This window comes from Polyodon spathula, chromosome 10 (assembly GCF_017654505.1).
Source record: "Polyodon spathula isolate WHYD16114869_AA chromosome 10, ASM1765450v1, whole genome shotgun sequence".
Taxonomy (NCBI): Eukaryota; Metazoa; Chordata; class Actinopteri; order Acipenseriformes; family Polyodontidae; genus Polyodon; species Polyodon spathula.
The window spans coordinates 43,201,009-43,228,622 of record NC_054543.1 but is presented as its reverse complement, the minus strand read 5'-3'; the positions used below and the strand labels follow the sequence as shown (position 1 = coordinate 43,228,622).

At 39.0% G+C, this 27,614-nt stretch overlaps 1 protein-coding gene across 1 annotated transcript; it reads right to left on the bottom strand.

Moving 5' to 3' along the window:
- Positions 1-800: 800 nt before the first annotated feature.
- ccdc93 (coiled-coil domain containing 93) lies at positions 801-26,504 on the bottom strand. Its single transcript, XM_041261351.1, is given in 24 exon segments — positions 801-868; positions 1,526-1,614; positions 1,965-2,002; positions 2,682-2,764; positions 3,798-3,906; positions 4,096-4,167; positions 4,355-4,426; positions 4,556-4,637; positions 7,268-7,341; positions 9,013-9,075; positions 9,326-9,442; positions 16,506-16,592; positions 17,099-17,149; positions 17,510-17,522; positions 19,783-19,865; positions 20,265-20,302; positions 20,305-20,314; positions 20,506-20,578; positions 20,580-20,602; positions 21,057-21,167; positions 24,430-24,528; positions 24,977-25,090; positions 26,417-26,452; positions 26,454-26,504. Coding segments are annotated over 24 exon segments (1,656 nt in total).
- Between the last annotated feature and the right edge of the window lie 1,110 nt (positions 26,505-27,614).

Sequence of the window (27,614 nt, the reverse complement as noted above, 5' to 3'; positions counted from 1 at the left end):
ATTTAACAATTTCTGAAACTGCAAAAATGTGGATAAACTTGGCTTAGATGCAACACATAAGGCTTTTGCATTTAAAATGAGTAGGTCTTCATTAGACAAAAAATGAATTTCAAATTGTTAAAAGAAAAAAAAAGTACATTTTAATTTCACAATGGTGTCTAGGATGCCCCTTTAGCTCTCAACTTTGAAAGCAGCACTTCATTCTTCCGGTACTCCTGTGGAAACAATCGTATAGGTTATTAAAAATTATGTCCTGTGAAAGCTTCTATTAATTGCTATATAGTCGCAGATCAGTCTCCCATGGTTTTCAAACACTCTGATTGCTAAAATATGCCGTTGGATATGTTTGAAGTTACTGTAATTAAGCCTGAACACCACTACCTTACAAGCTACAATTAGACCTTTTTTAATTCCCAGTTTAGAACTAGGAATCAGTCAGTGATTTGTGACCATTTCTGGATGTTGAAACACAGCTATGTGGCAGAAGTGAAGAGACTACAAGCCTAGGTTTAGTTTACACTCTGGATAAAGATTATAAGGCACTCTTTACAAGAAGAACAAGGCTGTTGATTCACTGCAGATTAATACAACTATTTCAAGCTTACAACAGTTCAAAGACTTACTATCCCTCCCTGGATCCCCAGTTAACCAGAATAAAGGAGAATGCTTTCAGTTAATTATACCAGCTTAAATAAAAGCATTTGATGGATTTTACAGAATATATATATAAGTGTGTGTGTGTTTATATATATATATATATATATATATATATACACATACACACACACACACACACATATTCAAGTCTTACACATTTTCGACAATGAATTGTAAGAATAATCTTTTTGGTTTTTTTTTTTTTTTTTTTAAGTTGAGTATGTTCTGGCAAGATCAAGGATGTTAAAATGCATTTTTTTAATTATTATTATTATTACTGATGTACTTATTCTTAACTCTCTAAAGAAAAAGTTGCTCAATGTTGTCTGAAGTTAAAAACCTGCACTGCGTTTTCAAATTACATTTACAAACTTAAAATACTGACCATTAACAAACCTACCAAATCCAACGAACCAAAACTCAAATTAAACATTTTATGTCAATAACATATTTAGACAAATTTAAATGTCCATGCTAGGTGAGGTCCCACATTGAACTGCATGCCCTAAACTCCCTCTGTGTCGAACATGCTATCCATGAATTGAGAATAGCACATAAAATATGTCTACCGCGTTGATCACTCACTGCTAGCGTTACCCAACGTTCTGTAAAATGGGATTCTCGATATTGCATACAAGTAGAAGGATCAGCCTTAGTATCTAAGAGTAAATGAATATGCATCACAGAATTGTTACAGTCTTCAGTCAAGCACCAAAACTCTGCTGCCCGCCTTGACTTTTCCCTGCCTCGCTCCTCCCACGCTACATATAAAAGTACAGTATTATATATAAATGCTTTTCACAGTTTCAGTCAAAATGGGCATAAATACAATTATAAAAACATTTATTAAAAAAAAAAAAAAGATTACTTGCCTTAATTCTATTTTGTTTGATTCCCTCAACAATTTGTTCCATCTGTTGCAGAAATTGCTCTCGGGCTCCAAAAGATGACATAGCTCTGGAACACAGCATTCATTAAGGCTTGCATAAGGGGTACAAATTATTGACCCAGAGACATGATTTGCAGAAGGAATCACAATTTAGCACTCCACAGCTCCCAATGGTATGACATGCTCAGCACACCCAGATGAACAAATCATTAAAAATATGCAGAGAATTAAAAGTGGATTATATTGTGTTTTCAGCTGTATAGGTTTAACTATGCTCATTTGAAAAACACAAATAATGAAACACAAATTAAACATTAAAACATTACTCAAACCACTTAATCCAGCCTTATTGTCTGACAAAAATCATTTTCTAGCTTGGCTGTAAGGAATACAGTTAATGCATAATGCCAATACATACTGCAGAAAGTTGTCATGAATGGAGTTCAGCAAATTAACCTTTAGGAGGGGAAAAAGAAAACAAAATGTTGGCCAGTTTTACAATTATATATATTTATAATATATATAATATATATATTATATATATATATATATATATATATATATATATATATAGAGAGAGAGAGAGAGAGAGAGAGAGAGAGAGAGAGAGAGAGAGAGAAAGAGAACCATTACCAAAGTTGCCCTCTTACAGTATTTACTAACAGTATTTCTGATCATGTAAATTATCTACCACAGGGGAAGCAACATGACATATTTAAACTTGCATTTCCACCACAGCTGTACCAACAAGGTCAAAGTGCTAAACGTAATATACCATGTGTCTTTCATTGCTTGACTCAGCCGAGCAAAGACACTGAAATGCTTTTGGTAGATTATGTAATGGGGTAAAGCCAATTTTTGCTGTAGTATCAATAAACCAGCACAAAGACTAAACACAGCAACAGCAAAACGTGACTAGCATTTCAAACTGAAATATGTGATTACAATATGATAATTATATATTTGAATGTTGTTATAAAAAGGACAGTAAACATATTCAAAATCTACACATGAACCGATGACACTAGTTCCAGATTTTTTTAAATGAACAAAACGTTCAACAGGAGAAACATTTAATTAACCATTCCTTTTTCAAGAAAACTCTGGCCCAAGGACCAATTACAACCCCAGTTACCTCTTTTTCCAGCAATACTTTTTTGTCATCCAGTGTATTATAGAGGGTGAAGAACTGTTTGGTTTCTTTGTGGGTTGCTGCATCTAAAAGATGAGAATATTTTAGTTCAATGGAGCTGTAAATCATGTTCAAGATAATGTTTCTTGCACCCAAATGCATTAAAACAGACAACTGCCGGGCAAAATGTAGCTAAAATTTAATATAAACGAAACAAAGACTTGCAAATTTAAAAGTAAAAAGCAGCTAGGCTGTTGAGCACAAGACCAGCGCACACTCCATAATTCAACAGTAACACTGGTTGAAGCTGGCTTGTTAGATAAGTGCTCATGGCAACAGTCAAGCCCATGGTCAATCTAGCAGCAAGTAATGATTACTTATAAATGCAAACTGAAAAACACGAGTAAAGTGTTGCAAGTTAGGTTTAAGCATCTGGTAACTAAACAGAGTGGGATAAACAACTGCCTTGTTAGAAATGTACAGTAAAACGAACACTCATCTCTTTCAGGAATACACTGTTACCATGAGGTGATAATCTAGTTGTCACGGCAACCATGAGGTGAAAGGATAAGCTTCCACTTCACAGTGAAGTTCCACAATGGAAACAACAATGTGCAGTACACTATTGCTACAGAACAGGATAATGCTGCACCGTCCACAAAATGAATATGCAAACATATGAATGCTCTTTATTCCAAATTACTTGATAACGGAGGGGGCAATATTTTCTGATGTACAGGACGTGTACATATTTAAAAATAAATAAATCAATGTTTTTTTGCCTCAATTACCAAAAAATGGCATAGAATTAAAATCTTTGCCTATTTAATGAGGCAGCAAACAGAATGTGCCAATAAAAGCATGTAGGTTTTAAATTATACTTCTAGTTCTAAATGTATCTTTTTTATCCCATCAAAGAATGGGTTTATGTAATGTTACATATGTTTTATTAGATTACAATAACACTAGATAAAGACATTATTATTTCTTATTAACTCCTATGTCTGTATACATTTAACCCAAAAATGCTAATACAATTTGATGACATGCTACTGTACCCAAACCAGCAACTGAAACAAGAAAATTGCATGTATAGATAACAGATGCCTAAATACATACCCTGACCACAGAGTTCAATAAATCTCTTCTGATACTGGGTTAGTTCAGCTCTGCTCGGTACTTCATCAATCTTTCTCTGCAGTATAGCAGTTTCTCTATTCCTTTGGGCCTAAAGGCAAGAAGAAACATGCACTAAAATGTATTGCTGGATTGGATTTAAAAAGTAAGCAAACTATTCCACAAATACACAGTATATGTGGATTGGTGGGGAAGGTCTTAAAAGAATGACAATATCTTTATACCAGTAGTACAAGAGACTCATTTTAAAACAAATACTTTGATTTGTCAGTTTATTTACCAGCAACAGCCTGATCTTCTGGAGCTTCTCTCTGTCTGTATTATACTGATTGTCTATGAGTTGGTTTCGTTCCTAAAAAACAAGCACATTTATCAATCTTGCCATAGAACAGAAAGCATTTCAGAAAATGCTGTAGTTGTCTGCCAAACAATATAAAATATATCAAAAATATAAATGTATATATATTTGAAGCAACTATAGTTTGTTGAAAATAACTACTGTACAACACAAGTTAACTATTGAACTGCTTATCACTTACCTTTTCTTCACCATCATCATCTCCGGATTCAATTTTTAGGTTTTCAATACTCTGCTGCAAATGAGTCATTTCCTCGTTTAAAACACATACACAAAGATAAAGCAGATATCACAGTATTGCAAAAGTAAGTAATGAGGGGTCAGCTGTATAAAAAGATGAATACACGTGGTATGTCTTCTTAAAAGTAAAATATTATCTTACCCGGCAATGGGTACGGAATTCTTGTTCTTGATTCTTAAGGTTTTCATTCATAGCAACCAACTCTCTCAGCTTCTGAAGGACGCTAGCACACACACACACGCACGCCATGACACAAAAAAGACAAGTCAGTCTCTCAATATTGTTAAAAAGAAACGACTGCCATCCTTGTAGGTGGACTGTACTTTTGGATCCAAGGCCATTCACATCCCACAATTGTTCAATTAATAGTTGCTGTATTCGCTCGGGTAAAAGATGATCTTCTGTAACGTCAAACCTCGAGATGTTTGTGTTTTGATTTGAGAGAAATCTGAACAACAATGGAGGTGCTGCTGTTTCTCACAGAAGCACTATGCTGCAGGGTCTCACAATAGAGACAATATTATTATTAATATTATTATTATTACTACTATTATTATTAGTACATACCAGTCAACTTTTGAAAATACAATATTGGAAGTATAGAGTGGCGGGGGAGTGGGTGTGCGTGGGTGTCTACTGTATGTGAACTTGCCTCGAGCACTGACTGCATGCCTGACACAGGGCTCCGTTAGGTCCTAAACCCTGCTAGGTACAGACGGGAATTGCACTAACCACACAATGGCCACGACTTTTGCACACATTAAAAGGTTTGTTGACATAAGGGGTTTTTTGCTTGTGTATTAGTCGACCCCCCAGCTTCAGGATTGTGTTTGGGGTTAAATTTCTCGACTTATACTCAAGGAAAAACATCACTTCTAAATTTTCTTCCTGAGACATGCATCTAATGTACACACCTGGTCTAGCTTAACTGTTCCTTGCTATTTCTGATGTTGAAAGACAAATGTCCCACGCATACCCTGCCTGCTTCCCACATCACTGCATTATTTAGGGTCAGATTAGAGACACCCTGGTCATAACTGATGGATATCCACTATCAAACCTGTCACACGGTTCTTGTATATATTATCACTGCCACATTTTGCTCTCTACTGACTGACAATTTTCTGCCAACATTGTGGTTTTCGGAATCGTTCTGATGGCCATTGTTCTTTTGTATAACTAATTTGTTCTTCTGGAGAGACCTGAAAAATATCCCTCAGGATTAAAGCAAATTTTCTGTTCTATAAGAAGAGCACTTGAATTCTGTCTCCTGGGAGGTCTGTTTCCTTACTGTACATTCCAGAGCATAACCCCTTCTTAACATTGCCAAAACCCATCTGTCACTGGTGTTAGCTTTCCAGCTGTTGCGACACAGCCAATAGTGTTTCTCAAAGATTAATGGTCTCCCAACTGCTCCCAGGAGATTCTTTTTGAGTTTGCCAGGATCAGATTTAGAAGTTGGAGAAATTCCAATGACCGGGGCAGAAGGTTTCTTAAAACTGTTTTCACTCAACACTTTGAACACTCCAGTGCTTATATGTACACTGCTGATGTGAGGGCAGCTGCCTCATTTGTTAAGTTGACCCTTTGCAATATAACAAGGGGTATGCATTTCTCGACTACACGCTATATTTTGACCTGAGCATCCTTTCCTATTTACTTACTCTTCTGACACCAACTTAAAGAGTAAGTAGCAGGGCTCCAATAAATATAGTATTAGATGTCCCCACATGTTGCTACAACCGTTTAAATAACAAAACGGACCATTAATTTTAGCAAAAGGTAACAATTTGTAAGGACTATTTGAAAAATGTGATAGTTTAATTTCAGACAAAGTTCAATAAAAGTTTGTCGGTCGAAACCACGCCGCTAACTGCATTAGGAGATTTAGTAGACGTCATTCTCTGCAGTGTAAGAGCATCACAAAAAAACAAAAAAGAAAAAGAAAAAAAAACAAAAAACAAACACAACATAATAAGTGCTCTGGCTTTCCTGTTCCATACCACATCATGGACCGTTATTGCTTTTGTTACCTGTTTGACAATGTGGACAATAATCCTGTGAAAGGTGTTTTGACTGAAAAGAAAAATGACAGGTACGTTATTTAAACAGTTTAGCAACACGTGGGGACGTGTAAAGCTATATTTATCTGAATCCCGTTACTTACTCTTTAAAACTCACACAAATAAACTTGTATGTTTTTTTAAACAATAGCTCAAATCAATCTTTTCATTTCCCAAATAAATACATATTTTATATATACATACACACACACATTTGTTATATATATATATATATATATACACACACACACACACACACACATACACTATATATATATATATATATATATATATATATATATATATATATATATATATATAGGATGTAAATATTGTTTAATAGCAAATCTGTTTAAACTATTTGATTTATATCAGTTAACCATTTAACCGTAGTTACACCATCACACTAAATACCCTCTCCATATATATAGTTGTCATGAATGAATATTTATATATTGATATTTACAAAAAGTGCTAACCAGATCAATTTCAGTACCACTTAATAGCACCTGCAACATTGGAACCACTCCCTCTAATTCAGTTCTGAATGTGGATATTTAAAAAGACAAGACTATAAAAGAAAAAGTAGTAGCAGCTTCCTGATAAAAAAAAAAAAACAGTCTCCTCTGCTGTAGCTTAGTTTACTCCAATGATCTACCTGCACTCATTCCATGTGACCAAGCGCAGAGGAAGCGATTGCAAACCAAGAAACAAACAAACAAATGTACAGTAATTAAGGCATTGCATAACGATTGGAAAATGTTACACTCTGTGTAAGAGTTAAACATACCTTGAATCAGCATGACATTCAAGCTCTTCTAAAGCAGCAAGTTCCTTATGCAACTTCTCAGTAAAGTTCACAGCCTACAAAATACAATTCATGTTAGATCACTAAACTAGACAGAGCTTATTCCAATTTCAGGACTCCAGCGATTAACACCCCATCACAACCCCGGTCGAAGAAAGATAATTGCACTCAAAACTGCAATCTGCTTTTATTGTAAATTAAAGAAATCTTAGCATTATCTTATTATCCAGTATAAGCCACTAAAACTATTTAAATTAACAGCTGTATTCTGCAAGTATTTTACATGACTGGTGAATCGTTCACAATCGCAAACACAGATCACTGGTTGATGCTATCCAGGGTGATTTCCTGATGCTGTAAAATGCTCCAAATAATTTTAGCTGTGGCTTATCCCAGCACTGTAAGTAGTAGGTGGATCAAATCAATCCCTTTTTATAGAAAGAGTTAAGGATTGTCTGGGTAGCAGCTGATTTTTTGAAGAAATTCAAAATACCAAATAGAAAGTCTAATTTTACTGAAGGACAGGCTGATCTCCCAGCTGTGCCTATGCACTCAATAATTACAGTAAATCAGATAGAGAATTACTCCTAGTCATGTAATAAGGGTTTTCACAGCAATCCAACCTGCAGCCAATTCTTCTGAAGCATTCCTGGTTTGGTTTTTAATATTCACAGATACCCTCCCCAGATAAATACATTATAGCAAAAACAATGAACACAAAAGATTTCCAGAATCAACCAGAACAGCTTGAAAGAATTAACTCAACATACAAAGAGTCTTGACAGCAGTAAAGCTAATTAAACCAAAAATATAACTAAAACAAGGAGCTATCCTTACAGTATTTACTAAAATACTATAGTAAAAATGGTGCATCCTTGAGCTCCACTGTATGCAAGTTTATGATTATGTTGTAAATATAATTGCAACAAACCATATTTTAAATGCCCCCTATAAATAACTTTGGACCAGTATCATTGGCTTTATATTCTACCAGTGTTGAATGGGTTGTCATATATATTCAGAAGTTTAAATCAGCTGACTATGACTGAGCTCTTACAAAAGGATATCCAGAAGACACTTAAAAAAAAAAAAAAGACTTCTAGGATTAGTATCAAAGCATCATTTAATCATCCATGCCCAGACAATGCAGTGATTGAAGCCAAGACCCACTGCTGCAATCACTAGCATGAATAACACTTCTGTTACCCATCTGTTTGGAACCTTTTCCTTGATCTTTACAGTGTATTCTATTGAAATAATGCAATATTTATGGTCACCGGTACTTACCGTGCTGTTACTTGCAAACCTGCTAATGCACCTTTTTTTTTAGAAACCATCTGTGCTCATTTGCAAGACTCTCCGCTAATTAGCCCTGCAGTGTTGTTGATATTTTTTATCTGTCTAATAAGATTCAGCTTTTAACAGGCTTCATAATGAGAAAGTACAGGTGCACACGGTGGCAGGGAAAACCACCAAAAACACAAGACATAAATATAAAAAGGGCTACATCTAAGCTAAATGACGAGCCTTTACATTGTATCCTCTTTTAAAATAAAATCTATGAAACTTTTTTGGTCAGAATCCGATTTTCTAAAAATATTTTCGTCCTTCCATTTGCATTGGACTAATATGGGGTTGAACATGTCAGTCAGAGTAATCCAGCAGTGAACAAGAATACACTTTGTTTTAGAATATTTTCAAAAATAAGCTGTGCTGGTGTTTCTTACCTCTATCAATTTACTCTTAGCTTCTTCATATCCCAAATAGACCTCCAAATGTTTAGCTTGTAGCTGGTATTTAAGGGAAGGGGGAAAAAAAAACAACAAAAAAAAAACACAACATGCAGATTTGTAACAATCTGGTAGGGCAAAGGCAGATTTTCTGAGAGGAATAATAATAATAATAAAAATACTTTTCAGCTATTTTATATATTACTGAAATACTGTACAGTGAGTGAGCGTTTGAGCTAAGCTTTCCAGTATATTTTCTGCATGGTAGTAGAATTCAGACAACAATGACAATGAATATGAACTGTTCTACCTCTTCCACTTGTTTGGACTTTTGAGCAATCTCTTTGTTGAGAGATGCCACCAGTCTGCGATGCTGCTGGGCTGCTCCAAACCTCTCGGGCCGGTCCTCAGCAGAGCACTCCGACTGCTGCAAACAAAGAAACAAGGTGGCATCTGAGCTATTGAACACAGCGGGGGCTGCAAGATGGATTCATGGTGAGCACAGCACATGCACAAATATTCTCTCAAACGACCCTCACACCACATTGATTTGTCTGCCAAGTCGGGGGGGGGTGGGAGGATAAATGTATTTACAATGAACACTGCTGTTAGGTGATTGAGATTACCACATTTTTAATGCAACACGTTTACTACCTTATTTCTTATGTCTGCACCAACAGTACCATTATACAATAAAACAAAATGTAATGCTGGGGGATTCACTGGTTGGAGGTGCTCAGCCTGTATGCACAGTTTTACGGGGAGGTTGAGCCAGCCCAAAATGGACAAATATTCTTTGATGCTAAGAGCTCATTAAGCTTATGATGGGGTTGGAAAAATACTTGTAATGAAAAGACAACTTGTAACACAAACTCTTCCTTATATTATGGTGTAACAGGGAGAGATCTGTGCTGACTCTGCTGGCGTGTTCACGGGCTGCAGGAAGAGGGCGGCAGTCGCCCAACAACCGCCTGTGAGTCATGGCAGTGACACGGGGAGGTGGGAAAGTGTGAGTGTGGACTTTCCCCCTCTCTGAATGGCCGAGAGGCGGGTCTTGGGTGATTGTCGGTCCTATAAAATAACGCTCTGTTGTTTCCTCAGGTCTGCCCACTTAGACGCGCTCAGGGTGCGGACACTTTGATTCAGGACCGGGAATCAGCGAGACAGAGAGAGAGAGGGGAACCCTTGGGCAGACCCCGGCGTATTGTGAAAGAGCAGGCGAGATAGCCGACAGAGTAGGACGGTGATCCGGGTCGTGCGGGTAGCGGCGACCGGGATAACGCTGCCGAGTGCAGCACCTTTTATTTGTAGTTTTATTACTGTTTTATTTTCCCTTGTTCTTTTCGCCTTCTGTTTTCATTATTATTTCTTTGAGCACCTGCGAGTGCATTTGCAGGTCGTGTACCAGCTGTGGTATTTCCGTGGTGCTGTCTATCATCGTTGATAGGCAGCCCACGGTCAACAGTGCCCTCTACCGGAGAGGAAAAAAAAATACAAGGAAAGGAAAAGAGCCGGCCTGAAATAAAACTGGGCACCTGTGTGGTGTTTCCCAAATACACCTGTCTGTCTCCTTGTCAGTGAATTACCCACACCCCTTCCACACGTGGTGTCAGAAGTGGGATTCACTGGCACTGCCCCAAGCAGTGCAGCTATAGAAGGAGCAGACGAGCCATGGATGCTACGCAGTTTGCGGCGATGATGGACCTCCTGCGCCAGACGCTCACCGCAGCAGTGCAGGGGGCGGCAAGACCCGCAGCTCCAGACCCCCAGTTGCAACGCCCCACAAAAATGACGGCCGAGGATCGACCTGACGCCTATTTGGAGGTGTTTGAAGCTATGGCGACCTCGGCCGGGTGGGATCCAGCCCGGTGGGCTAGTTACCTGCTTCCTCAGCTCACGGGGGAGGCGCAAGCAGCAGCGAGAACGCTGTCCCCGGAACGGATGATGGATTACCCCACGCTGAAAACCGTCATCCTTAATCGCGTGGGGGCCACACCGGAGGGGTATCGGAAGAAATTCCGGGAGGAGCAGTTTGCGGTAGGGGAGCACCCACGAGCCATCGCCCACCGTCTGAAGGATTACGCACTGGGTTGGTTGAACCCGGAACTGAACACCAAAGCCAGGGTGGTGGAGATGATCGTGGTGGAGCGCTTCCTGGAATGTCTAGCCCCGGAACCTCGGCTGTGGGTCCAGCGGCAGGCACCAGACACGCTGGACCGGGCGGTCGAACTTGCCGAGCGGTACCAGGCAGCAGAACCAACGCCCGCGAAACTGCCCGGGAGGAGTGCGGCTACTGGATCGCCACCTCAACTGGCCCCAGAAAGGGCGAAGGGACTGGGGGGGAGGGGTAGTCCAGGATTTGGTCGGGGGGTGTCGGCGGGAGCTCCCGGCCCGGGTACTGGGGCAGGGTGGGGATACCCACGGGCTGCTGCAGTGTCGGACCGGGGTCTCGCGCGGACGCCTTATCGGCGGGCCCCTTTTATGGCTCCAGTGTTTTCCCCTCTTTCCAAAACTTCGGGGAGAGAAACCAGCCCACCGAGGTGTTGGACGTGCAGGGAGGTGGGCCACCTCTCCCGGGACTGCCCCGTGATGGAGTGTGACCTCAGCCGACCAGGTAAGCACGTTCAATTACCTCAGTCGCTTCAGCACACGGGTTTTGTTATTCCTGTGACAGTGGATGGTACAAAAACCCAGGCTCTCCTGGATTCAGGGTGTGGTCAGTCTCTAGTACAGGAGAGCCTAGTCTCACCGGGGCATAAACGTATATTGGGACGGGTGCATATTAAATGTATTCATGGGGATGTCCGCTCCTATCCCAAGATAAATGTGTGTATGACTATTGGCCAGCAGGTGACGCAGGTGCAGGTAGGATTATGTCCTCGATTGCCGGTACCAGTAGTTCTGGGACGGGACTGTGAGCAGTTTAAAGATTGGTTGGCTGCTCTGACAGCCCCGTCTTCTTTATTGGCTAAGAAAGAGGAAGTAATTGGAGAGATTTTTCCCTTTCGCGATCCAGAATGGTTTTGCCATAGATTTAAACCCCGTAAAACTAAACGGGAGCGTCGGATCGCTAAGAATGAGGGCTGGCAATGGAGGGAGTCGGAGAAGTTTCAGGTGGGGGCGGTTGGTGAAGAGTCCGGGGGGGAGGTCGCGGAGCCAGCGCAGGGGTCTGGCTCGGCTGCCTCTGCTCGGGACCGACCTGACCCCGAGTTGGAAGCCATGGGAGCTGATTTCTTAGCTCGCTCCCGTGACTTCCGACTCGAGCAAGGGCGTGACGACGTGCTGGGCAGGCTCTTTGACCAAGCAGCGGTGGTTAATGGTCGGGTGGTCGAGCCCAGACGCGCCGCCACGTACCCCCACTTTGAAATTGATCGAGACCTACTGTACCGTGTTGATAAATTACCCCAGACCGGTGAAGTGCGTCATCAGTTGCTCATTCCTCAGCCCTTTAAGGAGGATTTGTTGCAGCTGGCTCACGCTATTCCCCTGTCTGGTCATTTGGGAAGGGATAAAACTAAAGCAAGGCTTGTGTCACGGTTCTTCTGGCTGGGGCTGGATGGCGATGTTAAGCGGTTTTGTGAGCGTTGTGGGGAATGTCAGAAGGCCAGCCCTAGAGCCGTTCCACGAGCCCCTCTGGTGCCTTTGCCCCTAGTGGAAGCTCCGTTTGAGCGTATTGGGATGGACATAGTTGGGCCACTAGAAAGGAGTGCGGCAGGATACACCCACCTACTTGTCATTCTGGATTACGCTACGCGTTATCCAGAGGCAATTCCCCTCCGATCTATGTCCGCTAAGTCTGTTGCCAACGAGCTTGTGAAGGTTTTCTCCCGGGTGGGGATTCCCAAGGAGATACTAACCGATCAAGGCACCAATTTTATGTCCCGGCTAATCCGCGGAACATGTAAGCTTTTGGGAATTAAGACCATTAGGACCTCTGTGTTTCATCCTCAGACAGACGGTTTGGTGGAACGCTTTAATAAGACCCTTAAGAACATGTTGCGCAGATTTATTCGTAGTGATGTGCGTTACTGGGACCAGCTGATTCCTCCCCTTCTCTTTGCGATCAGAGAGGTTCCCCAGGCTTCCACGGGGTTTTCACCATTCGAGCTGCTGTATGGGCGGAGACCCCGGGGCGTGCTCGATCTGGTCAGAGAGATGTGGGAGGAGCAGCAGGACAATTCGACCAATACCGTCCGGTATGTGTTGGACCTGCGCAAACGTCTTGAGTCTGTTGGGAAATGGGCGCATGACAATTTGCAGCAGGCGCAGCACAGACAGGAGACACAATATAACCGAGGAGCCCGGTTGCGCACATTTCAGCCGGGGGATAAGGTACTTCTATTATTACCCAGTTCTGAGTCGAAACTCTTGGCTAAGTGGCAAGGACCCTTTGAGGTTACACGCCAGGTTGGGAAGGTGGACTATGAGATCTGCCAGCCGGAGCGACGGACAGAGAAACACATTTACCATATCAATCTTTTAAAGCCTTGGTTACAGCCAGAGGCGTTGTTAGTGGCGCATGCAGATGACGTCACGGACCTGGGACCTGATCTTTCTGTGTTGGCAAGAAAAGGATCGGTACAGATTGCAGAGAATCTGACACCAACGCAGAAATGTCAGGCTCACGGTCTGGTGGCGGAGTTTCCTGACGTGTTCTCTTCAGTCCCGGGGCAGACTCGAGTAGCCCATCATCACATTGATATTGAGCCGGGGGCGCTAGTTCGCCAGAGGCCGTACCGTATACCTGAGCGTAAAAGACAGGTAATAAAAGCGGAAATTGACGAAATGCTGAGACTGGGGGTAATAGAAGAGTCCCAAAGTGACTGGAACAGTCCGATCGTTTTAGTCGATAAGCCAGACGGGTCAACTCGATTTTGCATTGATTTCAGACGAATCAATGAGAAATCGAAATTTGACGCTTATCCGATGCCCCGAGTAGATGAGTTGCTGGAGCGTCTAGGCACGGCTCATTTTATGACGACACTGGATTTAACGAAGGGGTACTGGCAGATACCCCTGACTCCGGAATCTAGAGAGAGGACGGCGTTTTCGACTCCCTTCGGGTTGTACCAATTCAGGACCATGCCCTTTGGGTTGCACGGAGCCCCCGCCACTTTCCAGCGGATGATGGATCGCATCTTGCGGCCCCATCAGCAGTACGCCGCTGCTTACATAGATGACGTGGTTATCCACAGTGAGGATTGGCCGAGTCATCTGTGTAAGGTAGCGGCGGTGCTGCAATCCTTGCGGGAGGCGGGGCTCACTGCTAACCCAAAGAAGTGTGCCATTGGGAAGAGTGAGTCGGAGTATTTGGGGTATCGAGTAGGGGGCGGCCAGATCAGACCGCTAGTTGCTAAGGTGAAAGCCTTGGCTGACTGGCCGGTTCCTACAACCAAAACCCAGGTGCGCTCTTTCTTGGGACTAGCGGGCTATTATAGAAAGTTCATCCCGAGTTTCGCTACGCTCGCTGCTCCCTTGACAGACCTCACCCGGAAGGCTGCCCCAAATACGGTTCAGTGGACGGAGTCGTGCCAGAGGGCCTTTCTCGCCTTGAAGCGGAGGCTGTGTAGTAAGCCAGTACTATGCAGCCCGGATTTTGGTAAGAGGTTCACCCTGCAGACGGATGCGTCAGAGACAGGTCTCGGGGCAGTGTTGTCGCAGGAGGTTCGGGGAAGCGAGCACCCAGTCCTGTATATCAGCAGGAAGCTCCTTCCCCGCGAGAAAAATTATAGCACCATCGAGAAGGAGTGTCTCGCGGTAAAATGGGCAGTCGAGTCACTCCGGTACTACCTCCTGGGGCGACACTTCACCCTGGTTACAGATCATGCCCCCTTAGCATGGCTTCACCGGATGAAAGATAGCAATGCCAGAATCACACGGTGGTACTTGGCCTTGCAGCCCTATGCCTTCAGGGTAGTCCACCGAGCAGGAAAGCTGCATCAAAACGCAGACTTTTTCTCTCGGGAAGGCATGGGGGTGTAAGATTTTCGAATGAACCGGTGGTGTCATTCTGAGGGGAAGGATATGTAACAGGGAGAGATCTGTGCTGACTCTGCTGGCGTGTTCACGGGCTGCAGGAAGAGGGCGGCAGTCGCCCAACAACCGCCTGTGAGTCATGGCAGTGACACGGGGAGGTGGGAAAGTGTGAGTGTGGACTTTCCCCCTCTCTGAATGGCCGAGAGGCGGGTCTTGGGTGATTGTCGGTCCTATAAAATAACGCTCTGTTGTTTCCTCAGGTCTGCCCACTTAGACGCGCTCAGGGTGCGGACACTTTGATTCAGGACCGGGAATCAGCGAGACAGAGAGAGAGAGGGGAACCCTTGGGCAGACCCCGGCGTATTGTGAAAGAGCAGGCGAGATAGCCGACAGAGTAGGACGGTGATCCGGGTCGTGCGGGTAGCGGCGACCGGGATAACGCTGCCGAGTGCAGCACCTTTTATTTGTAGTTTTATTACTGTTTTATTTTCCCTTGTTCTTTTCGCCTTCTGTTTTCATTATTATTTCTTTGAGCACCTGCGACTGCATTTGCAGGTCGTGTACCAGCTGTGGTATTTCCGTGGTGCTGTCTATCATCGTTGATAGGCAGCCCACGGTCAACAGTGCCCTCTACCGGAGAGGAAAAAAAAATACCAGGAAAGGAAAAGAGCCGGCCTGAAATAAAACTGGGCACCTGTGTGGTGTTTCCCAAATACACCTGTCTGTCTCCTTGTCAGTGAATTACCCACACCCCTTCCACATATGGAGATAAAGTTACTTCCACAGTTAGCATGGAGAGGTTAAATATAATGCATCTGTGGGATTTAAAACAGCATCCATTATGTAGAAAGAACAATAATCAAGTACCATATAGAGACATCCTCTATCTGGCAAGTCAAAGACTATGGACTCTGTGCTTGTCTCACAGGATTGATTAATCAAACAAAGGAAGCAGACAAAATATTTACAGAAGCTGGACTAAGAATAATTTGTGGACAACAAATGAAAATACAAATTTTACTTGAGAAAAAACAAAAGTCAAATGTAATCACTGTATAAGACAACTCCATAAGCAAATGCCAACCTATTACTGAAAACAATGTGATATAGATTATCAGGCTCTTGCTGATTAGCCTTAGAAACACAAAATACTTAAGTACAAATTTTGTGGGGATTCTCATAGTAAACAGTAGCCTTTAACACTAACAATTACATTGTTACACTTGCAGATTCAGAAGAGTGTGTTGTATTAAGCTTGGTACAGCCTGAACTATCATCATCAAAAAATGTAAGGATGACACAGGCTAAAGAGATTAGACCGAAATAAAACATGCATGCTGGTATTTTCAATCATAGTAAGTCATTTTTCTATTAACCACTAGTAAACTTCAAACAATCAAAAGAATAACAAATGAAATCTAGGCCACATCTTTAATATAAACCTGCAAAATTAAATTTAATAAAATAACACAGAATACATTACTGCAAAACAGGTGCATCAATTTAACACTTACTTTTTCTGCATATTCTGATGCAATTTGCTCGATCTCTTCAGACTGCAGCCATAGTATCTGGGCAACTGTGCTTGCAGTCAGTTTCCCCTTAAAAACAATTGAGGAGAGATATAATAACATCTCTGTTTGTAGAATATTTAAATATTTGAACATCCAACACATTACAACATATCTGAAAATTCATCAACATTAATTTCATGTGAGGCATCATGCTTGGCATAAGTTTTTAATTACCCTCTAAAAACATTTTTGGGAAGTAGGGTCATTTTGGAGAACAGCATTTAGATTACAGAGCTCTTATTCAAGGTTAACATAGTCAGATGACAACCTTACAAATGAACAGCAACTCTGCAGTAACATTCGGATCTTCATTACACTTAATGTTGTATCTAATGAACAATGCAATCAGTAAATCATTGACCCTGCAGTCTTAATTCAGGACATTATAAAATGCATTAAATATCAATTTAAAAAAAAGGCAGTGAAGGCACCTGCTGCTCATAAAAAGGTGATTTAGGACATTAGCCAATCATTATAAAAGTACTTTATTAGAAAGCCTTAAAATGAAGGCACAGTAGGCTAGCATGTCTAACCTCTTCTGTTGCCATGCCAGCCATTCCAGTCATCAAAGTTTTAATGCAAAGCTGAGAAAAAACAAACAAAAAAAACGTTACATTTCCAGAGTTAAAGCATTCTAGTAAAAAGTGTTCAGTAGTAGATTATGAATTGGTAAACTGGGTGCAAAACTTTTGAATTATGTATACACTATTAATTCTTTCAGTACAAACTTCTAGTCTGCTATTTCTAGACATCTATACAGTTTTGCATTAAGACTGTCATGGCAATGACAACATCATGTCCAGCCATAAAAACTGAATAATGAATTCAGCCAAAACAGTGACTATGCTTTCTGACTCAGTAGACCAATGTGTGTGTGTGTGTGTGTGTGATGGCTACGGATCAAAACATCACAAGGTTCAGGACCTAATTTGTTGCTATCTTGCAGTGACTGACAGGCTTAAAACAACGAATATACAAGATAGTTAGTAAGTCACAGTCCCAAAGTAGATCACCATGACCTACATGCAGTGTATGTTCATGTGAAAAAGTCACTTTGACATACTGTAATTAGAGCCACCCATTTCTGATTACTTTGTGAGCCTACTGATTATAATGCCGGGATTAACAAGCATGGAAACAAAACCTGCCAACTTTTTATTTATTTTTGTTTTTTTAGCATAAATGCTTATCACTATTAAAACAGTAAATACAATAATTATGTTCTCATCAAGCATAGCAAGATAGCTCCTCAGTCTTTTTTCGGACTAAGTGTAAAATGTAAATTTGACACAAGACATCTGAATAAAATGTCAATTCATCTAAAAATAAATAAATAATGAAAACCTGTCCAGTCAACACTAAATATGATCTACTCCGCTCTTACACATCACCTTTAAATAACAGAACTACTTGACATTTATTCATTTATTACAGATAAAAAGGCAGTGCTGGAGAAATAACCTATCCCTACCAGATTGCATCACACAAACAACTACAACAAAGGTGTCTTAACAACAAGTGATAGCCAAGCTAAGTGAGTGCAAGCATGTTCACGGCTGGCTGAGAAGTGGACGTTAATGAGCAAGAATGGGCTGAACTCCAGCTAGGCTTTTCTGACTAGAACTGGAACTGGGGTATATAGCTATGCAGATTACTGTTAATGTTAAGAGGGTCACTGTGTGGTGTTTTCCTTGTATAGAGTGATTACAATCTAAGTAGAGCAGAGCAGTTCATAAAGATGCAGGTGCAGATGCATTCATATCTGAACTTTAACATGTGTGTGTAGGACAAGAGCACACCATTAAAAGCAAATGCCAGTAATGCATCACATGGCCATGTCTGGCCTGAAAGATGATGTTCGACACGACCCAAGAGGAAATATCAATGCCCCCACACTCATATTTGATGACTTCACGTGCAACGGACATCAAGTCCTGCCACGAATAGTCACTCTGGCTATATCCCCCCCTCCCCTATGTTAAATCACATTTACTGTATATAAAGTTTAACAGTCCTTTGAACAACAGTATTTATTTTTTATTTATATATATATATATATATATATATATATATATATATATATATATATATATATATATATATATATATATGTGTGTGTGTGTGTGTGTATATATATATATATATATATATATATATATATATATATATATATATATATATATATATGTGTGTGTGTGTGTGTATATATATATATATATATATATATATATATATATATATATATATATATATATATATATATTATAACTTTAACATCATTAACTAAGGGTAACTAATCTACATACAGTTTAATCACAACTGTAAATCTACATGATTGCTCCAGAGTACAAGCACAATTGCAGTTCTCAAGTGTTAGTTTTCCTACGGATTGAGCCAGCAATGCTTAGAATTTCAATTTTCATGCATTCACAGTTCTAAATTAATGGCAGTAATACAGTAAACTCAGAAAACACTGAACACTAGAATCAGCAAATAATATACTCACAGTATGTAATCAGGGAGTCTAAGTAAAAAAATGCATAGAAAAGTAAAAGAAGAAGGAATAAGGAAATGCAAGAAAATAAAGCAACCATTGAAAATAAAAAATAAAACACCTTAAGACTTTTAAAAATAGAAACAAATATTCTGTAGGTTTAAACTGAATATAAAATGGACTTTCTTCTGGCAATAACTGCAATTCTAATACTTATAAAATAAATGATTGTTCCTCAATGTGGTCTATTTTTGGTTTGTTGTAATGTGTAAATCTGCTATCGATTTCAGAGAGCGATATTAAAAATGGGTTTGTACATTACTTATAATACGACACGGTTACTGCTTTTAAGAATATGAATTTTCTGCTACAGTACCCACAGAAAGAATGTATGGGGCGTTCTAATGCAATATAAATACCTACTGAAAAAAACTTTTAAATCCTATGCACCTGTTCAGTATAACTAAGTTAGGCTTGACCATTTGAAGAAATTAACCTGACAGCATATGTGGTATTTGCTACACCTGTGCTGTATATCCGAAATTGAAGTATATTATAAATAAATAAATAAATAAATAAATAAAACAAGGAAGAAACACCACACAAGTGATAATGTTGCAAAGTGCTAATAAGAGGTATCATGACAATGGATTTCATTCGTAGAATTGTTTCTTAGCACTCCTTTAAGGTTGGAGCCTGTATATCTAAAAAGTGTGTCTTTACCTTCCATACTCCAGCAATGTGGAGTGGACTATGGATTCTTCATCAACCTGCCTCTTGTATTTCCGCAGAGGCTTATAAACCTCCTGTATCAGAAATACAAAGAATAATGAATGAAAATGCTCAAATGTACACCTGCCAATCCCACAGCGAGGGATAAAACAGAGGCGACTGCAGTCCAGATATTTAGATGTATTTAATTAAATGTATATGTTTTTACAGAGTAAAATACAGCACATCAAAGATACTCACATCCAATGTTAAATATATGTTTCATAACATGGCAGTATATAGATCCACCACAATTTAGATCAATGGAATGCAATCACTATCTATTACTTAAAATTCCCAACAGTGGAAGTACTTTGTGACGCTACCGTAAAGCACTATTGAAAGGTGTTGTTGGTAAATGAAACGGTTTTGTTAGATTACATCTTTTTGAATGGCAATTAAATATGCAAAATGCTTGAAATGTTTATACTTACAGAAACATTAATTACTGTTTTGATGGCCTTCTCTTTATGAAGTCATTATCCTGACACAGATTAACAGAAAACAAATCTTACCGACTTTAAACTAAAAGCTGGCAGTCAGCAAAATGAAAATCAATAAGTACAATTTGACCTAGTACAATAGGCTCTGATATTATTCTTCAATATTTTTCTAATCAGCATCACATTGGCTCTATTTCTATGAAGTCGTGATTGAAATTCCATTAGGTCTTACCTCTGAAATGCTACGTATTTTCTGAAACTGAGACACAGAATATACCCGAATGTAATCTCCCATTTCTTCTCGTTTCAATGGCACGTTTGACCAGCCACTGAAAAAAATAATTATGTATCTCATTATTTATAAGAAAGACTGTTCTGTCAACTGTAGCTGTTTTCTGTCCCTGTTTCCTGTTCATAACCCAGAGCAGTTTAGCCAAAGCATATTGGTGTTTACAAGTCTTTAATGACAGAGGGATCAGACATTAAGGTTGAACTTCAAGGGAATACTTAAATGCTTATTAAAAAATAATAATAATTATGGAGATCTCCTGTAAAAATGATCCATAAATAAATATTGTTTTTGTCAAAAAAAAAAAAAAAAAAAAAAAAAAAAAAAAAAAAAAAAAGTTGCTTCTTTATCTGGAACACAGCCCAATTGAAATAGGAAATTTATAAGACAATGCTGCTGTATGTAACAGGTCTGTGTGGCTCACAGAATATAGGAAACACATTGGGCATAACTGGGCTTAAAGATAAATACAAGTAATTTCACTAGTTACTTACCTGCACAACAGGAAAAATGTGAATGAAATCAAGACCCTGGATCTGGTGAGGCTCTAGACGATGAGGGCGTTTCATTTTCGGCAAGACAGACACAATTTTTTTCAGTAAGCGCTCTTAATAGAAAAAAAACAAAGGAACAATAAATATCCATAAATAGCTTTTGTTTTCCAGCCGAACGTGCCAGCTCACATACTGTGTTAATACAAAGTACTCCCTCCCGTTCCAATTTAAATATATGTACAGAAAATCACTGAAATGATGCAAGTCAGAGGTGAGTGCTTCTAATTCCCCGATTCCCCAGCTATGTTAAGATTAATACTTTAATTAACCCTTTGGAAAATAAGCAGCCTCATTAAAAAATAATCTGGTTCTGTGTAAATACATTGTGAAAAACCAAATAAAGGAGAGAGACAAAAAAAACAGTGACTCACAAATCTATTTTCACACAAAAAACTAGTGTCACGTCTGCTGCGTTTTGCAGATTTTCACGTACTCTTTTTATTCTGTTATTTATTTTCTGTTTACTCTGCACACTCTTAACTCAGGGGAGACGTTAGGAGGACAGAGATGTTATAAACTCCTAGTGGTTTATGTTCGAGCACTGGACGAGCTGTAAGTAAGTCCATATAACCTTTATTTAATTGGAAAGAAAGACACTCAAGACTCATTCATTTTAAGTTTTACGAATCAGAGCAATGCTCCTTCGGTTTATTAAAATGCTTTTAATATTTGGAAAAAGGTAGGTTGATCAGACCTCCAAATTCCAACACATGCGGTCTACAAGCACCCACTTCTATATTTCAGTTTCATTCAATATAACACTCTCTTAAAACCAACACATAGTTTCAAAACCTTATAGCAACGCAACCAATACATGTAAGACATAATAATGTTAGTAATAAGCTTACATCCTATTATAAGGAAAAGTAGCGTGAACAAAGGAATCAGTCTGGTGGAGATCTGCAAGTGATGGACCACTTCACCCTGTCAAGCAAAGGTCTTGAATGTGGTACCCTTTTGCGAAAAGTGTGAGTTTTTATAGGATTCGTCTCCATAGGAATACATGGAGAATCTTTATCAAGTCCAATTCTTATCTCTTTGGCACACAACAGCCTAAAAATTTAGAGCCTTGTGCCAACAATTAATAAAAATATAACACCTGGTCTACACATCCAATCATGATCTCACCCGCTCATTTCTCGACCCCTCATCTATCTAAAAAGCTAGGTGAAACAAAGAAAATAATATTATTTTGAATATATGAGTGTTGTCTGAAATATATACAACACTATTAGTTATGATTATATTGATTATATGTATTAATGTCTAATAATATATTCCCTCATGCCATTCTATTCTTCAAATTAGTTTTCCTTCTCTCTTTACAGGCGTGTGCTTAACAGATATTATAGGGAACTTCCATCTTATGTTTTTCCCAATATAGAGTTTCTCTTCATGGATAATCTATTTGTTTTTTATTTAAGTGTAAGATTGTAATGTCTCTGTCCTATGAGTTTCCTAACAGCACGAATTCAGCTGAACTGCGGACAACCTCTTATTTTTTTCAGCTGCACAAAAACCAGCTAAAACCAGTTTTCTAGTTGTGCGCTTAGCTTTCCAATTTCCAGCGATAATCAAGGTTTTTTCCAATTTTTCTATGGTGAGAAGACACTCTAACCTTGACGCTGTTAGATAAGAGAACTCCGCTCTTCATGTCAACTATCCCTCCACTTTCTGGCACGACTTCAAGACAGGCTCGCAGCAAGTTATAAAGTTTTTACTTTCTTAAAACCCATCTTCTATTCTTTTTCTTAAAATTACTTTTTAAGCTTCTTATTTTATATTTCAAACAACATCTCTTTATGTTGCATCATCTTTTAACTCAGAGTCAAACTAGACAGTTTACTCCCCATAGAACACGATTACTAACTATTTTAAATGCGAACCAATCTTTATGAGAAACAATTTCATGTATATTATTATAACAGGCAGTGTTAAGCATATGGTCTTACATGCACAAATAGTTTATAGTAAAAAGCAAGCATATTAAACCTTATTTCCACATTTAACAACATCTTCTTAGGCTAAAAAGGGTGCTGCAGAAACTTAGCATTCAATTCTGGGAATCAAGCCAATCTTGATAAGAAACTGCCTAAAAACTGGCCACTTGTATCAAACTATACCAGCTTCTACTGCATGATTTTATATAAAGAAAATACATAAGTTTCACAATTAAGAATTAAAACAGCATTATGCGTTACTTTTGATTACACACTTACACAATTTTCCAAACTAAAGATTATACAAACAATACAAAGCATTATAGCACATATTATTGCATTAATACATTTCATTTTAAATAGGCACAAAGTCAAGGGTTTCAGCTCACTCCCAGCAAGACTCCACTTCGGTTTCAGGTTCCACTCGGGTAGGCTCAGTGAACATGACAATAGGCTCTCGAATCCATCGTCTTGCATCACAGGTGTGAGTCGCCATGGCCTTGACTTCGTACCTACAAGACACTTGTACACGCTTAGTAGGGACACCTTCCTCACATTCTAATTTTCCCAGATGCGCCCATTTTACTAAGTGACCCTTTCACAACTCATGCATTCAGTCCTCTTAATATCTTTTTGGGTTTACATTTAAATGAGAGAAAGAAACACCTACAGAATCACTGCATTCAAACAAGATTCTACAGTGTTTAGCCAAATGACTGGTTCATCATTAGTGGGCAAACTCAATACAATTGAATCTGAATCAGTTGATGAACCATGAGCCTTAGCTACTGAGATTCTCCATACAAAAGGTTTGAATGTTTTACTGACCAGCCTAGCTGATTCAGCGTTATTTGCGACACTAGCCATGCACATATTGTGCAAACCACACACAGCATTAAATACAATGTTTTCCATTATACTTTGAGAAATCATTTAATGCCATTCTGTGGCGAAAACAGGTATTGCAGGTATTTTGAAAACCTGCTATTTTTGTTGATGTTATACTGTAGCTACATAGCTATAGTACAGCTGTCACGTATGCAATTAAGATCAAATTAATTTCTGCTTTTTCCAATTTTGACAAAACCTGGGTTACGTTATTCTTTAGCACAAGTTTTTGCAAGTATACAAATCCATAAGAAAATGGCTGTCTCTTTGTAATTATGTTACTGATATTGCTGTAATTTGCATGTATGCATACATTACTAACATTTTCCTTGCATCCAAACTGAGTGAATTTAACTGCTGATGTTAATCAGAATTTAAAAAAAAACTAAATTGCAACTAAGTGCAAATGCCCACATAGCCCGATAGTTTACAGCATACATTACGATACAATTTGGCTTTACTTCCTATCATTTTGTTGTTAAAACTTACATTTTCTGACCAATTGTAGAGTTTTCTTGAAAAAGTAAATCTACATCTATGTCAAAGTTGCAGGCTGTAATACACCAGGTCATCTCACCTACAACCTGTAATAATAAGAGAGATCAAAAAATATACAGATGTAACTATAAACAGATAAATCTTTTGAACAAAATACTAAGGAACAATAAACACTATATTACTAATATCATATGAAAAGCACATAATAAGCAAAGCTATCTGAAAAGATATAGCATAGCTGTCACACATGCAATCAGATTAAAGGAATTTTGCACAGACACTGTAGAAAAGAGAACATACCACTACACATACAATACCCATATGCTTCTTAAACTCATTTTTAACTCAGAACACAGTTATAGTATACTTTTATATTTAAAAAAAAAAAAAAAAAAACGCTGTTGCAGGGGTTAGAATCTTTCACATGTTCTGTTTTACAGAATGTCGTCCTTGCTTGTCACAAAAGCGCTGAGGCAGGTGCAATACTGGCCTTTCAACACGTAATTCTCAGAAGATGATTAACTTTATTTTCACCTTGTCAAACGGAGAAAGCCCTTTGATCCAAGCCCTGAAGTATCCTGCTGCCACCAACAGCTCCAGGATTTCTGCCAATTTAACATTCTGTTCTTCATCTTCACGAGTTTCAACCTAACTAAAAAGTGCACTCATCAAAAACACTTGCAATTATTCCCTCACACTTCACACACCACTCCAAAGAAAAATGTAAAGACATAACTCTTTCAATACTGCATACCTATTACACTGGAAAACTATTTCCCCAGAATTTGCCATTTCTATCATCCCTTTTAAATAAAGAAAATGGTGTAAACTGTATATTTAAAACTGGAAATTAAACCATTAACTGAGACAAAAGGGGACATATCAGGTGGGTAATCTACAGGGACAACCGATCCCTGTGTTGGCTAGGTTCCAATATATATATATATATATATATATATATATATATATATATATATATATATATATATATATTCATTCCCCAGTAATTCAAAATTCAGTAATGCACTATTATTTTCACCAGACGATTTTCCAGCATAAATACTGTTCTAACAAGCTCCATTAAAAAGAAAGGGCATCTGCAATACAGGATCCTGGCAAACTTATTGGACAAGATGAACCAATCAGAACGGTGATTTTGCTAACCGCTACTGATTTCCACGACAGTAAGGTGTGGTTGTGGGAATAGTCGGGATTAAACTGAACCTGGCTGAGTGCATTCGAGTCAATCATATCGGTTTTATTATCACAATTCTCGAAACAGGACCAGGTCATACATGTCTTTGTGCTTCGCTATAAGGTGGTTAGTCTTAACTGTCAATAACAGCCTTTGTGACATCGCAGGTCTACATGACTTGCAATCCCAGTGAGGGGGAACAGAGGTCCATGTCACATAATAGGGTATCTAACGTTTGAAATTCAGAAGGAATGCAAACTATTCCAGATACCAATAAACCTCTAGAATTCAGGATTCGTTTTTCTAGACAACCGTCTTTTGAAAAGAACGTTACTGTTATGTCTCTCAAGAGCAGGTTATTTATTAGCCTGGGGACACCCGTGTAAACTCTGGAAATAATATGAAGCCTTAACACACATTTCTGCAGCTATTTCAATTGTTTACTTTCAAATTGTACCTGCATGACAAATGTTGTAGGGCATGTGAAGCAACTTTCAAAATATGTATTACAGCAGGCCACTTAATCAAATGGGCGCAGCTGTTTACAATACAAAATTAGTTAACGTAATAAATATTGCTATTAAAACATACCATGTGCATTTAAAAAGCTATGTGTTGCCTTAACAAAAACTGAAAGAAACAGCGTTATTTATTATTCTTCATACAGTCCGTGGTCAGCGTTATAAATTGAAATTGAACGTTTAAACGCGTACACCTTTCACCAATCCATGCCAAAAAACCTCCGGCACGGTCTCTGTTGAAGGCTAGGTCCGTCATACCTGAATAAGATTATCTTCCTGGTCATACTGCGCTCCCCAACTTTGATCCAGCTCTCAGGCTCTGAAACAGTAAGGTGGCCGCAATCATGGCTGGAAGTTTGTCGTCACGTGCGAGTCGTATGACAGTCAGTTCAGCGCTGTTGTCCGTCTCAATTCCTTGCAAGCCTGTTGCTACTTGTTTCAGACTTGTTTGTTGTTTTTTTCCAGTTCAGTGGTTTATTTTTCTAACAGGTTTGCAAGGGTTATTTTTCTGTGATATTAAATGTTAAGTACATATGAATTTAGATGTAAAGGCGTACAGAGTATAGTACATTTGAAGAAAATGTTGTAATGACATTATTCTTAACTGTTAACGTTTGTACTTTGGTGCCTCGGAAAATATTACAATATTACTCGCTTAAAATAAATACTATTTTTGATTAAACGAGATATTGAATGAAAACCTAATTTACCAAAATAACGTCGGCGTGCTTTTATGTCATTACTGCTATATTGTATTACTTTAAAATGAACTGTAGATTAAAAATATATTAACATTTGGGTTTATTTCTATTTTATTCTCCATGCCAAATAATATGATGTACCTGCTTTGCCGGCAGGCGTCCTTGTATTAAATCACTATTTACGATCCACTGTTGCTAAGGGCCTGAGCAACACTTACTTGTAATGACTGGCATGCTAATGTGTCTGTCAATCTGACATATTGCTATTTTCAGACAAATGCTTGGGAGTATTTTGGAGGAGTTATTAATTATATATGCAATGACAAAAAATAGTTTCAGACTTCATTAAATTGCAAATATGGGTAACACACACAAACACTTCCGTTGTTCTAAATTAGTCAATTTGGTGTAATGAAGTCATCCATTTTATTGAAGATGTGCAATAGACCAGGTATTTCAAAACTAACACTGACTGCCAGTCCCAGACAGATACACTATATTGGTGGAAAATAATGATTACAATAATATTTTTATTTTCTGTCGAACAATTCCTTTTTATTTTTCTGGTAACACACACACACACGCACACGTGTGTGTGTGTGTGTGTGTGTGTGTGTGTGTGTGTGTTTATTAACTAGTTAAACTTTGCAATGCATTTTTACTTTTGTGAACATGTCATTGTGTGACGGTGGGTGGAGGGGATTTAAGTAATCCCAAAATACGATAGATTACTAAATTAAGTCTATCGAAATTCC